The sequence below is a fragment of the Typopeltis vanoorti genome, chromosome 22 (assembly GCF_054136105.1).
Source record: "Typopeltis vanoorti isolate ZY-2024b chromosome 22, IOZ_Tvanoo_1.0, whole genome shotgun sequence".
NCBI classification, from domain to species: Eukaryota; Metazoa; Arthropoda; class Arachnida; order Uropygi; family Thelyphonidae; genus Typopeltis; species Typopeltis vanoorti.
In genome coordinates this window covers 33,885,790-33,901,743 of record NC_143570.1, presented here as the reverse complement: position 1 = coordinate 33,901,743, position 15,954 = coordinate 33,885,790, and the positions used below count along the sequence as shown (strand labels likewise).

At 35.4% G+C, this 15,954-nt stretch overlaps 2 protein-coding genes across 5 annotated transcripts in view; one reads left to right on the top strand and one right to left on the bottom strand.

Annotated features, from left to right (window-relative positions):
- The window catches only part of LOC150094293 (uncharacterized), a 180,414-nt gene extending 167,511 nt beyond the window's left edge, over positions 1-12,903 (top strand). Inside the window, exon 10 of the mRNA XM_090412435.1 lies at positions 11,716-12,903. Within this exon, the coding sequence (XP_090268561.1) occupies positions 11,716-12,903 (1,188 nt within the window). The remainder of the gene's footprint in view (positions 1-11,715) is intronic.
- LOC150094292 (protein kinase C-like 3) overlaps positions 1-15,954 on the bottom strand; it is a 289,221-nt gene that overhangs the window by 10,830 nt on the left and 262,437 nt on the right. For 3 of the 4 annotated variants that reach the window (XM_090412158.1, XM_090412160.1, XM_090412161.1), the window contains one exon: positions 9,781-9,949. The gene's annotated coding sequence lies outside the window, so the exon portion shown is untranslated. The remainder of the gene's footprint in view (positions 1-9,780; positions 9,950-15,954) is intronic. The other variant, XM_090412159.1, reaches the window with a different exon arrangement.

Below are 15,954 nucleotides of genomic sequence, written 5' to 3'. Positions count from 1 at the left end.
TTTTTTTGCTTGGTTAGACTATAATAAATTTAGTTTAATCCTTTATCCAAGTGTAAGCAAACTTTGTTTGCTTACACTTGGATAAAGGATTAAACTAAATTTATTATAGTCTGTTGTACTGCTTTTTTGCAGATCTGTATAGAACTCCTCAATGTCTTCTTTTGATGATGTTGTGAGTATACCTGAATAGTAGTCAGTGATCCAATTGATGTTTTAAATCTTGCTTTAATTATTAATTATCCTAGGTGAGATAGGATTATAAAGAACAGAGAGTTTTGAGCTTTGCGTTTTAATATAAGTGCTTCCTCTTGGTGTTTGTTATCCTCCCTGCCTGAAGTTAAAATTCTGTACTGTCCATGGTGAAATTCTCTTTTCCAGTCCATCTGTTATGCAAAATCCAATCACTTCCCACCTGTAGTTGTCTAATTCATGTAGTATTTCCAGTGCTCCTTACATTCCATGTTCCTATGCTTGTTATTTTTTTCCAGTCTACTAGTTGATGTTTGTTCCAATAACATATTTTTTGCCTTAAGTGGGCACGACCCTTGGTTGACTGGGCGACTGTCGAGCCAGCATGCATCTTTCAGTTCATTCAGTTTCAACCACTACTCCTTGACCTGAATACAGTCGTTGCTTGAGATTACCATATCTGGCTACCATCACAAGTATTGTCATATTTCCATTTCTCCACAACTCTGCCTGGCTGTGCCAGTAACTTCTCAAACTTATATACAACATCCCATTTCTTAGATGTTGTACATAAATGTGTGTTGACTGTCTGGGTACATGAATAATATAACATGTTTTGATCATGTGTCTGTGAGTTCTAGCAAAGGTCAGTGAATTGTTTTCTTGAGTTTTGGTTCCAGTGCACAAAAACGGAAAGATTTTTGAACATTAATAAGAAGTGTGGGAGTGAAGGATGACAAAAATCTTTCCGTTTTTGTGCACTAGAACCAAAACTCAAGAAAACAATTCACTGACCTTTGCTAGAATTCACAGATACATGATCAAAACATCCTTCAGTTATATTATTGATCGACCCAGACAGTCAACACACATTTATGTACAACATCTAAGAAATGAGAAAGTTTGAGAAGTTACTGGCACAGCCAAAAGTACAAGTAAATAAAAACATATCTCAAACATCAAGAATGTCATCAAAAGGAACGTAGCATGATCTAAAGTTGAAACTATTAATTACCATTAATTCATAGTCAATAGTTCACACAGTGCCTAACATATGTCGAGTATCACTGTGATTCCCTTCAAAATTTAAAATATCCCTGTGAGTTTGCTGTGGGATACCATGATGCACAGTTTGAGAACCTCTACTCCTGACATGCTAACTGGTCTATAATGCTATTTCTGTTATGGAGCTTCCTTAGAACCTTGTCAGAGGTGAGGCACTGGCAACTGCAATATCTCCACCTGGATGATATACCTTTGCAAAACGATCACTTAATATCTCAACTATTTTTTTTTTACTTCTTTCATCAGCACTGATTAAAGTTATCCTGCAAACTCACAGGGATATTATAATGGGGGGGGGGAATTATTTAGGATTTCCTTTGTCCTGCTTAGCTGATCTGGTCCTCTCACAATCTGATTTAGCTCTTCATGCTAGATGCTAGCCACTCTTCTTGCACACACTGTGTATTTCTCATGTGCATGCTGATCACTATTCTCTTTATATTCCTTCCACAATCCTTTATTTTTTTAGCAGCTCTCACTTTATTATGCCACTCATCTAAACTTCCACTTGGTTTATCCTTCGCATGCAGTCTGATACTGCTTCCCTCAAAAAATGTGCTTGATCATATCTCATTGACCAAGTTAAAAGAAAGACAAATACCAAATAATATCCTAAAAGCTATCACAAATATATATGAAAATAATCAAATACAAATATGATTAAATCATGAGCTATCATATACGAGAGAGATAAAACAAGGGGTCCGACAGGGATGTTCCCTCTCAGCAACGCTTTTTAATATTTACTTAAATGAAATAATAATTTACATCAAGAAATTAAACTTTCTCCTACAGTGAACTTAAACACTCTCCTTTTTGCCGACGACCAAATAATAATTACAAATTCTGAAGATAACTTACAGAAAGCTATTTTAGATCTAAATGAGATAGCCAAAGATTATGGTATGATAATATCAACAGAAAAATCAAAAACTATGGCCTTTAAAGGACAAGATCCAGCAAGAACTGAAATAGTAATAGATAACAAGATCTCAGAACAGGTGAATTCATTTAACTACCTAGGATGTATGATCACATATGAAAAAGATATAAACGTAAAAATTGCAAAATATTTAAAAATAACAGGTGTAATTAACTCTATATTTAAACCAAACCTAGTTCAAAAACAAACCAGACTAAAAGTAATTAGCCCTACCAGTCTTAATGTATGGAAGCGAAATCTGGACAATAAAACAAAAAGACAAACAAAGATTAATAACAGCAGAAATGAAGTTTATGAGAAAAACTGCAAAGTATACCCTATTTGATCACAAAAGAAACGAAGAAATTATGAAAGAATTAAACCAAGAACCAGTAATAGAAAAAATTAAAAAATATAAACATAAATGGATGGAATGTTCAAAGAATGAAAACAGAAAGATTACCAAAACAAGCCTTAAAGTACAAGCCATTAGGAAAAAGAAAACCAGGACGTCCTCTTAAACGATTCAACAATGACGTCTAAGGCCGGAACAGGCCAAGCTAGGCCTAAATTGTTGATATGCATGATGATGATCATATCTCATGAATTATTGACATTCTTCCATTGTAGCTTCTTACACTATGACATTGTTCCAAGCTGCCTCCTAAGTCTACTTGCTGGCTTTGTAGTTCAACATCATATACTCCTTCTTAACTGAGAACTCCACAAGTTTAGCAACCTTCCAAGACAAGACTTGCATGGTCACCTTCCCCGATTGAGGCAGAGTGACCACTTAGTTATGTGGATATGTTTTCTAATGCTATTACAAGATCCAGCACCCTTAAACTTTGGGTCAACTTCATCATATTCTGTTTTAGGTAATTATCTCTTAGTAACAGTATAAATTCCATCTCTCTCCACATTGCCATGTGTTCTTTCCCTCTTTCCAGCCCATGTGCCCATAGTTGAAAGCTCTCATAATAATCTCTTGGCATGCGCTCATCCTAATTTTGTCCTGTTAGTCTTTATCTTACACCAGATAGCCTCGAACGAACCGTCACTCTTAAAATCCTCCTTAACTTCTGTTTTTGTTGAGTGCCATTTCTTCAGCTGTCATCAGTAAAACCCCACCATCCCCTGTTCTGTTCCCTCTGGCCTTTCTGATTCCCATAATTTTTGACCAAATCAAACTGCTGCCTTTTATTTAAGATGCTTTTGGCATTTGTATATGTTCAAGTTTGTACTTGTTGCAGTGAAGCACAGTATTTTTTTTTTATTCTGTGCAAGGTATCTAAGACCTGATTGACTATAACTGTGGCAGCAAGTGGATTTTTTGTGTTCTCCAAGGCAGATCTTCCAGTTTGTTGATAACATGACAAGTTTCAAGAACAAGGAGTTTTGTAAACACCTGGAACAGAGATTATAGGATCTTTAGGAGACAGATAAGGGCCACCAGTTTCAAATGAGGTTTAAAAGCAGTGCAAAGATTATATTACCAATTATATAACCCACAGTTACCTTTCCATGATGTAATTACTAACTGATTCAAATCGGAAACCCAGGAACTGCACTTGGCATTGCCATTCCTGTGTACACACACACACACACGCACACACACGTTTCAAGGGTTGCTGAACCTGCACTTCACTGAACCTCCCCCCCCCCCAAAAAAAAAAAAAAAAACTAGAACACTAAAGAAATATAATCTCTGCACTGCTTTTAAACCTCATTTGAAACTAGTGGTCCTTATTCTGTCTCCTAAAGATTCTATAATCTCTGTTCTGGGTGTTTACAAAACTCCTTGTTCTTGAAACTTGTCATGTTATCAACAAACTGGGAGATCTGCCTTGGAGAACACAAAAAATCCACCTGCTGCCACAGTTACAGTCAATCAGGTCTAGCTGACCTTGCCTTGGATACCTTGCACAGAATAAAAAAACTACTGTGCTTCACTGCAACAAGTACAAACTTGAAAGACTTCCTTTTACAATCAGCAGAAGATTTAAGAAACCAACTAACTCAAACTAAATATAATTCTGTTAAGGGAAAATGTCTCTGTAACAATTAAATCTGTGTTTAATTTTTTTTTTCTGCAGTGTAATTCATTCCATTAAACCTAATGATGAGCCATTGTTCTTTCACGTTTGTGCCATGTCTGTTAATGCAATATACACATAACAAATCTTAGTCTTAAACAAGGAAAATATTACCAACAATGATCAGTGATATCATGAAATATTTAATAAAACAAAATCATGCATCTATATTCCAACTTGCACTTTTCAAAACTCGACGAAATGTCATTTGGCTGTTTAATAATTAACATCAGAATATGTTCATTATTACACCCTACATGGAGTCGACAGGCTCATCATGGGAGGTTCATTTAACTGACAACATATTTATCATACAGAATCTTAAAGTCCTTAACACTACTTGCATTAACAACACATTCTGGTAATGCATTCCATTCACTGACAATTCTCCATGTAAAAAACTACTCCTTGCACCCTTCGTCACCACACTTTTACATAACTTCCAGGAATGACCTCTGGTTACTTAAACAATGTGGGATCTAATATCCCCTTAATTTAATTAGTGACCTCTGGTTCTTTCCCCTCTCACCTTCTACTCTTTTTATAATCCCCTCTGGATTCATCTGATAAAATCTTCTCACTAACTTAAATGTCTCTTCCTCCTATCTCCATAGCCAGCATCCCAAACTCCTGATATTGTCTTAGTCACTCAGCTCTGGACCCTCTTCAGTGTCTCCACATCATATTGACCTTCCATATCATACACCACACTTGGACTATTGTACCAGATCTGAGTACAATAGTCCAAGTGTGGTGTATGATATGGAAAGAACATGCAAGAATAAGGAAGTGGTTGTGCCACTTCCTTATCCTTCCATGTTAGTGTACTTCTTATCATATTAGCACTACAATGTGCAACCCTAGCAATATACCCTATAAACTTTAGTCTGCTGTCAACCATCACTCCTGATGTGTACTATATTGATGGTGCCATATCCTGAAGTATGGCACCATCAATATAGCACACAGCCATATATTTCTGGACTACAAAATGCAACATCTTACACATCTTGATATTAAAACTACAACACCACTCTTTTGTCCAAGTAAAAAGTCTATTCAGATCTTCCTGAAGGAATTCAGCATCAGCAGTGCTATTTTTAATTCTTCTCAACTTTCCATCATCAGCAAATAACTGAAGATCCCTAGTCAGTCCACATGATATATCATTTACAAACAAGTTAAACAGTAGGGGCCCAAGAACAGAACCCTGGGAAATGCCACTAGTTACCCTTCTTTTTTGAGACTGCTACATCATACACAACCTGCTAGTATCATTCAGAGAGCCAATCACTGATCCATCTAACCAGTATACTGTCTATTTCCATCCTCTACAGCTTGTACATCAACTTATCATGTGGTAATCTATCAAATGCTTTTGCAAAGTAAGAATATCACTGTATATGATACTCCCTTATCATAAAATGCAAGTAAATTACTAAAACAGGACCTACCCTTTACAATTCCATACTGACCATCATAAAGAATGCCATGTCCATGAACCCAATTCTGTATTCTATTCCTTACCAATCTCTCCAACACCTTGATCACAACTACAGTTATACAAACCGGCCTATAGTTGGAGACTTCTGTCTTAGAACAATGCTTGTGGAGTAGTACTATTTTGCTTTCTTTGCACTTCTTAGGAACCCTACCCTCTGTACGACTTTCATTAAATAACCAGGTCAAGGTCATAACAAACTGTGGTGCACATTCCTTAAGCATACATGGTGATATGTCATCCATTCCCACGGCCTTATTCATATCTAACCCAACCAACACCACCTTTGTTTCTTTCACTTCCAGTTCTCCTAATACCTGCCTCTCTTCTAAATATTGCACGATCATTTCCACCAGTATGATATATGCTGATAAAATGCTTCTTCAATAATTCCTTTGCAGCTGTTAGTCTGCTGCCATGACTATCCACCCATCCTTTCCTTCATGTTCACATGGTGATTCAAAGGCATTATGGAAACAACTACCACATTAGAGTAAAACTTTAGTTTAATATGAACTAAAATAGACACTCGACATTTTGACCTTCACATTAAGGTCATCATCTAGAGTATACACATATATACAAAAAACAAGCAGCACTACAATCGACATGGTGTGCTAAAGTTACTGATTAACTGTTAAAACTATTGGCCTGACCTCTGGTGTAAAAAAAATTTATATAAATATAATATAATTTATAGCTAATCAGTATTATTGATAGTGGCCAATAAAAGCTGAAAATTGCTTAGAGTCCTCAAGTTAGAGTTTGCTGGAAAACTAAATGGGCTGAATGTGAGCCATCCAAATTTTTGGGATTTTTTTGCCACAGTTATTGTTAAGATTGGGGTGGTTAATGAAAATTTCCACCAATGCTAGTCTGCCATAATTATTGTTCCTCTCACATGCGATGTAAGGGAAAAATTCCCTTGAGTTAACCTTGGCCTGACCAGCCAATCTCCTCTCATACCACATCTTTTCTTTCTTTACCATGCTCATCACCTTTCTAGCCTGCATCTTATACGCTTCATGGATCTGATCACCACCAACTGTCTTGTACCTGCTCTATAACATTTTCTTTTCCAGCACAGCTTGCTTGACTTCGCTGTTCATCCATTTCACTCCCACTCTATTTACTCACTTAAGCCTTGGTAATGTTCTGATGCTAACTGACTACAGAACTTCCTATGATCACCTGCATCCATTTTTGGCAGTGACTTTTTCATCACTTCCCAAACAAGTACCTTATGATCGCTCTTACCAACTGGCAGCAGTGTCGATACCTCATTAACAACTACATCTTCTGAAGTTATTACCAAATACAAAACATTAAAGCCTCTAGTTGCTTCAATCGCATGCTGCTTAAGATACTTATCTCTCAGAAATTCCACAAACTCGCTCTTCTTGTTCCCATACACTATCTCCTTCTTCCAGTCTCTATTCCTGTAATTAAAGTCTCCCATCAGGATCACCTTCTTTTTGCTTGCCTGAACATTTCATAATCTTTTTGCATTCCTTAGCCTATAACAGCATCCTATCGATATACTAACCTGTTTATTTCAACTTTGCACCACACAGATTCAAAATCTGTGTAGGTACCATCAACTTCCACTCTTTGCAGACACAATTCCTCTGCAATCATTAACAGCACTCCCCCTCCTCTTTTCACATCTCTATCCTTCTGGCAAATCATATATCCTTCTAATTCTATTCCCGACATCATATCCTCCTCAGATAACCAAGTTTCACTTATTCCAATTACTTTTGGGTATACCATTTCAATCAGTGCCACGAACTCAGCTCTTTTGTTTCAAATACTCCTTACATTTGTGTATAAACATATCAATCGCTGTGTGTTTGAGGCCATCCTACCAGCACCAATAATCTCTATTCTGGCTGCTATACTACACCTCTCTCTCCAGTTTGACCACTCCCATTTCACTGATCCTGACTGTGATTTCCATTCTTACCTGTCTTATCCTCACCTTTATGCATTCCATCACCTTGTGCTGCTGCAACCACATCTTCAACCTCATATCCATCTTCCTCCTGCTGTACAATCTGTTGATTTGTGCTATCCTGTTTCACAGGTAGACTCTGATCATTTGCTACATTAACTTCTTGACTCTGTGCCTTCTCAGAAAAACAACAGCCTTTCTAAATGCCCAATACCAAACCCATCAGCTTTATACCATTTCAACTTCACTCTACAGATTTACAAATTGAACCCCTTTGCTTCACACAACTCAACCATCTCACTATTCACTGTTATTATATCTGGGCAACACGCCTATGACTTTCCCAACAATACTATTCTTCCTTACCTGCTGCAACAACTACCTCAAGTTTCTATCAATATTCTTCTTCTTTTTCTCCCCAACTAAGTCATTTGTTCCTATGGCTACCACTAATTTTGATGCCCAGTATTTCCTTTTCTGCAACGCATCCATTATTTGCATTATTGTCCCACTAGGAAAGCATGTTTTATGCTCTTTATTCGTAATCACACCTCTAGTGATCGAGTCCCCCAAAGACTGATATACAGGATGTCCCAAAATTCATGCAAGAAGTAATTTTGATAGAAAACACAGGTTTTTAATTAAAAATTGTAATTTCTTATTGATTCATAAAGTATACAGTATAGGGTTATGCATGGAATAGCATATCGGGTAAATGGCCTCCACGGCTTTGCTGGCACACACGCACTCTTTTGTTGAAATTTTCCATGACTGTTTTGCATAAATGTGGCTGAATTTCGTTGATACAGTGCTCAATTTCCTCCTTCAAGACGTGGGTGGTCGTGGGCTTGTTGGCATAAACCTTAGACTTCAAAAAACCCCAAAGAAAAAAGTCCAACGCCGTTAAGTCACATCACATGATCTGGGCGGCCAATTCTGATCACTAAAACGGGAAATTACACGACCAGGAAATGACTCATGCAGTAATTGAATTGTTTCTCGGGCTGTATGGCATGTGGCACTGTCTTGTTGAAACCACATGTCGTCCACATCCATATCTTGCAATTTAGGCACGAAAAACTGGATTATCATGTCGCGATAGCGAGCGCCATTAACTGTTATTGCCTTACCAGCTGCATTTTCGAAGAAGAATGGACCGATGATGCCTCCAGCCCAAAATCTACACCAAACAGTGACACGTTATGGATGCATTTGTTTCTCAACAATCACTCGTGGATTTTCTGAACCCCATCGCTGAAGATGATTTTGTTCGAAAAATAAGCATCCACTTGTTGTTGTTCCATAATCCATTCAACGAACTCTCTTCGCTGTGTGTGTGGTCATTTTTAATAACCCTGAACTGTCAGCTGTCACGCTGTCTTTTTTTTCTCGTTGGCAACAGTTTACCGCACAAATGGCGCTAAATTTAAATCTTGCGTGAATTTTGGGACACCCTGTACAACTATCCCTTGATTCTTTCTTTATAACATTAACTTCCTCCTCCTTATCATCAGCCAATTTCTCCTTTAGCTGTTTAACATCCTCTTCCAGATGTTTCAGTTCACTTTTCATTTTCATTAACTAATGCCGAAGCTCTTCTACTATGGTCCCAACATTTTCTCCCATTTCTAATTGCGCTAATCTATCCAGACATTTTTCACATACAGTAATGCTTTTCTTCTTCTTGTTTACCCAAACAGTCCACAGATCTTTCACATTTTTCAGTGCATACATATAGCAGTTTTTTCAATGTATCCATTGTGAAAAATCTAAGGCAAAGTCAGACTTTCGTACAGAAGCCTTCTGTGCCACTGACATATGATTCTTGATGGACGCCTTCTTTAGAAGCTGAAGTAGTACAACAAACAAGTAGCAAAACGCAATATAAAGAACAAAAAATTTCAACACCACCACCACTGAAGGACACTTGTATCCAAACTGAAAAAAAAATGCAGCACAATTTGTGGCAAAAAGCCACACTATATACTAATTAAAAACACCTGTACAATGAACATTTTAAATGCCAAGAAAAATTTAAGCCTTGGATACTTACTCAATATAAAAATTACCTGCAGTCCATTTTGGTCTGGATGAAGAGCACTGTCTGCCATTTTGTGATCTGATATAAAATGTATGTTTATAAATGGTTTCTTCTTGTTCAGTAGCCATTGTCCATAATAGCTAACCAGCACATGGATCTCCGGGAGAAAGAGCACATCATACTATAATTAAAAAAATGGACTCTACTAAATAATTAAGACTTAGAAAATAAATGTACTAAAAATCATAAATAGATAAGCATATAACACTGCTGTAGATGTGATGTCTTCTTTTTAATAAGCTTTATAGTTAACAGAATAAAAATATCAGTAAAAATAAGACAAGTTTTCTGTGATTTCATTTGTGACTGCCATATATAAGCAGCTATAAGTTATAACATGTTTAATGGTTAATGCCAACTCTCCAAAAAACATCTTCTGTGGTTATGTAATAAAATAATAATCAGTACTTTTTTGGGACAGTACAGCATACCAGCACTTTAATGAACAGTGACATACAGATGCAGTATGGTTTTAATTTTCAACTTTTCTGCTAGCACATAATGCATATTGCATCTATTGTTTTACAAAATAAAAAATAACAATAAATAAATAGTACTGATAATAATAAAGGTATGTATATGTATATATAAATCCTCAAACTAGGCCAGCTTGTATTCTCAAAAAAGAAACTAACACTAATCAGCTGGAGGAAAATTATGAATCTGCAAATCTAATTTCTTATCCACTTTCAAATTGTGTTTTCTCCCTGCCTAACCCCTAAGGGTAAGGCAGAGAGAAAATGCAATCTGAAACCTAACCCCACGTGTTCCAAAACACAACTGGTGTGGTTCACAGTACTGCTTATTATTTTGTTCTCCTTTTATACTTGTTAAAAGAGTATAATTTATAAATGCACAATGTTTGCATGAAAGCAAACATTGGTAGAGTAGTTATGATTATCAGTTCACAGTACTGCTATTATTTTGCTCTCCCTCTATACTTGTAAACAGAGTAGAATTTAAAAATACACAATGTTAGCATAAAAGTTATTTTTATTGGAATATAATTCAAATACTGCAACTAATTACAGGCATAATCATTTTGTACAACCATTTTTTCAATTTATACCTTATTGTTAATGGAGAGTAGTTATGACTATCAGTAACTCTTATCCAGAAATGATTTATAATTTGAGTATTCTCTATTCTGTTAAATTTTTTAATAAGAACCCAAACCCATAAAAAGAAAAAAAAAAAGAAAAGTTTTTTACAGTGGTCACTAACAAGCAGGGTGGAAGTTTCATGCTGGACAACATAAACTGTCTATACTATTATCTGATTAATGAATTTATGGTACACGCAGGAATTTGATGATGATGATGAATTTATCATTTACCCTTTACTGAACTTCCTTCTATTATAATTTTGATTGCAGTTAATTCTATGTGATGTTAGTATTACAAAATACTAAAATTAGCGACCTTGCCAAATAACACAGAGTGATGTTTCGACTGGTTTATCAATAGACCATAAATCTAATACAGTTATAATAAATAATGTATTATCATTTTAATAGAGACATGATAACTCCATTTCAACTAGGATTCATTTACAACAACAAATGTAATAATAATTCAACTAGTAAATAATTTTACTAACAGTAATGTGAAACTAATAAAATCATAATATTTAATAATTATCATACAGTTACTCTTCAAGTCAACCAGCTCATCCTCTAAGTGGGTTATATATTGTATAATTTACTGTAGGATGGGACAAAAAAAATTTAGTTTGTATTATTAGACTCTTAAATAAAAAATGAAATGATTTTTATACTGATTTTATCAAAAGCAGTCCATGCACTCATATAAAACATAAAATCTAAATTATGTAAATACTAAGAAAGCCTTACTCATGTTATTTTTGTCTTTTTTTCTTATACAATAGGGTCCTGTTGGTATTGGATATGCTTGCTACTGTGCTCCTTTTTTTCATAGTGTAGAAAAAAAATTGGAAGCAGATAAACAAGAATTAATAGATCATATTGACAATGCTCATGAAGACCTAAATGCAAAAATAACTCACTTGGAAAAAAAAACAAGAGATCATCTTTTTACTCTCAATCAGTCAGTGAAAGAAAGATTAGCTAACGAACGCTCAGAATGTGTCGACCGAGTTGAACAAAGGACACTCAGGGAACGAATCAATTTAGAAAAAATGCAAGAAACTCATGCAAATTTTTTAAAATCTGAATTAAAAACATGGATTCATACAAAAATATCTAATATGGAATCTTGGAAGTATAATTCATCAAATAATACAGATCCTCAAAGCGAAATCAGTTTCAGTTGTTCTGCAGCAGCGGTAAAGAGACACCCTAATTGGTCAGCACTCTCAAGGTCAAAATCTGAAGATATGCTATCAGAAATAGATACAGTAAAGCAAACAGATTCTGATTCTGGCTTAAAAACATCTTTAATAAATGGTGTATCAACAGGAAACCTCCAGAAAAATGACAAAGGTTATTTTCTCTCAGGCTATGTACAACGCTTGCGTACAGATTTTGAAAAACTGGGTGCTAGACCTAAACAGTATGCATCACCATTAAACAAAAAAAGGATTTCACCTGACTTGAAAACAGAAGGTACATCACGGACAGTAGCAGATTCCGTCTCTCTTTTAGAAATGAAACGAGATAGTAGGAGTGATGGTGACCTAACCAGTTGCCACAACCGAGAAGAACCTAATTTTTCACATTTAATGTCAATACACAGTCATCAGCATAATATTTCTCAAGAGTCAATACCAAAGACAAGTTTTTCAGTTAGTGTATTAGATCTGAATCAGTTGCAAATGAGAAAACAGTGTGCTAATATCACATCTGATACTTCTCTATACCACACTTCTGGACTACCACTAGCTCACAAGCGAGTTAATGGAACTAATCCACAAATGGGTAGTTTGTGGAACAGAAGGTATCCATTATATATTGAAGGTCCAACAAACAAACTTTCTCAACTACATCATCATGCTGAAGTAGAAAATACACATGTACAGTCTCGAAGTGATGAAGAGAGGATAACTGACAATTTTAAATTATCAAATGAAAATCACAAAGGTTCCAGTCTAGTTTAGTTTATAAAATATAACAGTTTTATATATATATATATATATGTAAATACAGTAAAGCAGTATTGTTGTTATTGTTATAAAAGTCTTTTTTAAGTTTCGTGTACAGCACAGAGCAAATGATTAAATAAGAAAATACTTTATCAGTTATGAATATGATATCATTATTATTATCATCTGAGACCTCCAGTGAGGCTATAAATCACCCAAACCAGTTGTCATACTTACTTTACCTGAAATTCATTCACACTAGATGCACTCACTATCCCTTAAAGGCAAACTATTCTACTCACTCACTGCTCTGTGAGAGAACAACCTAGCTCTTACCCCTTTCTCGACAGTGAACAAACTTAACTTCCATGGATGCCCCTGTATTCTCTTCCCACCTTCCATATAATGGAAAATTTCATCAGATGCTATCCTATAATACCTATTCAAAAGTTTATGGACCTCTATCATATCATCCCGCTTTCTCCTGTAACCAGAGCCTGTAATCCACATACTCGCAATCTGTCCTCAAAATCTAAATCCCATAATCCAGATATAATCTTTGTAACTCTTCTTTGCATCCTTTCTGCAGCTTCTTTATCCCCTTGGAATCTGGGAGACCAAATCTGCATGCAATAATCCAGATGTGGTCTTATCAAAGCCTTACGAAGAGGCAAAATGACCTCCTTGCATTTTAAAGGGAGAGGGTCGCTTCAACATCGCAATTATCCTCTGAGTTGTATTTGCAACTTTTGCTATGTGACCTTTGAACTCCAAATTCCAATCCACCAAGATCCCTTGCCTCCTCAATTTCTTGTAGCATAACCCTGCTAATTTAATATGCTGCTGGAAATCTAATCACGCCAAAGTGCATAACTTTACACTTACTAACATTAAACTGATAGTCTTTTCATTTGCTCAAATTTCCAGGCTTTTCAAATCATTTTGTAAGTGCTGAATATCAGTAGCATCCCTGATTGCCCTGCCTATTTTCGCATCACTGGCAAACAATTGTACATCCGATGTTAGATCCTGCCTGATGTCATTAATGTATAGATTGAACAATAATGACCCAAGGACTGAACCCTGAGGTACACCACTGGTCACCTTAAATCTGGCAGATTCACACCCACCACATACCACTTTTTTGTGATATCAGTCTGTCAACCATCCACTGATCCATCTCAAGAGTTTATGTTCCAATCCCATATTCTCCGTTTATGCAACAACCTTTCCTGTGGTATCCAATCAAATGCCTTAGAAAAATCCAACATTATCATAGTGTATCAATTCCCTTTATTCAAATTGGCCTTAACATTATTATAAAATATGAGCAAATTGCTAAAATATGACCTTCCTTTAGTAAACTCATGCTGCTCCTTGCAGAGTATAGCTTGTTTGTTTACCCATTTCTGCATGCAAGTTCTTATCAACTTCTCTAAAATCTTCACTACCACAACAGAGATACTGATAGGTCGGTAGTTGGACAAATTAGTTTTTGCACCACCCTTGTACAATGGGACTATCATGCATTATTATTATTATATGACACCTCCAGGGAGTCCAAAGACTCATTGGGGGAGAGTGTGCCAACAGCATCGAATGATTGATCTCCTTCCAATACTAACTGCACTCAAACTTGCTTAATTTTTTTGCGTGAGCCATTAGTAGCAGATGCTCTACCAATCAACCAACCATTCCTGTGAATATAATGAATGTTGTGTAGTTTTAAAGTATCAACATTGTCAAAAGTTAAATGCAAATTTAAATCTAAAAACAGATTATAATCAAAAGTAATGACATTTAAATATCCTGCCATTAATTGAAATTATATCAGATTTTTTTCACACATTATTATTGTACCTTGTTGCTGGTGTAGCACTTACTGTTGGAAGATGTTTGCATCTATACATCTATCCAACTGAAAACTCTATTTCCACTTTACTGTATACTACACTGTAACACAATTGCCAGGAATGAATCCTTATTTTCCTGCTGCCCAGAAATATCACTATCAGACAGATGCTCCTCTCACCAACTCATTTGTTTTCCTCCTACTTGCTATATTACCCCATCATGATATTTTTTGATTCTCATGAATGTATTTTTATTGCATTTAAAACATATTTTTTTATTCTTTTGCTTCTATTTATTCTTCTAACAAGCAAAAGAAATGTTGTCAGTATAGTTATAGTCCTGTAATTAATAAAGTTGAATTCAAGTCAAATGTTAAACTTCCACTCCTAAATTCAAAATTCAGCATAATTTAATTTGGTCCTTGAAATATAGCTGAGATATTATTATACCAAACCGAAACTGGATGCAATGACATCAGTGGGTCTTTCTGTTTCTCTTGACACTGTCCAATGAAAATTATATAGAGGTATAGAATTATTACCCAGCCTCTTCCGAATAGCAACATAAAGTAGCTTGTATTTATATGCACTTTATTTTTATTTATTTCTAGAAAATGATATTTAAATTTCGCTCAACTGATAGTTTTATGCAAGTTTAGCACAGGTTTTGAAATGTTTGTGTTTTTCTGCTCTTCACAAATAGGAGTTGCCAAGTGAAAAATAAAACCCATGTGAGTGGTAGAAAGATGACAGTGCATATTCTAAAAGGCATTCAGTATTTACAAGTAAACATATTCAAAGAAATCTGTAATATACTATTCAAATCAAAATTTAAAATTAGTATCCATATTCAGATTAGTCAATGACTCTCTCTCTCCAGCACTTGTCTTAAGACTCAGTGCGACAACTCTTGATTCTGATGTAATATAATGGATTTTTGTCCCAATGTAAAAACTGACTGCAACCTCATCTTCCACTTCTAAATCACCTAGCATCTTAGTTATTCTTTGAATATATGATGAGTACATCCATTTCTATCTATAACCAAAATATGTGACAGGTCCATGAAATGAATAAACACTTCTGTCTCCAAACTATATGGCTTGGTATAAAGCGTAAGAACAGAATTATTGGATCGCTCTTTATGACACTATGTAGTGATCGGTATCAATATCTTTATTTGATCACTTCATTCATTCATTCATCTTCCTCA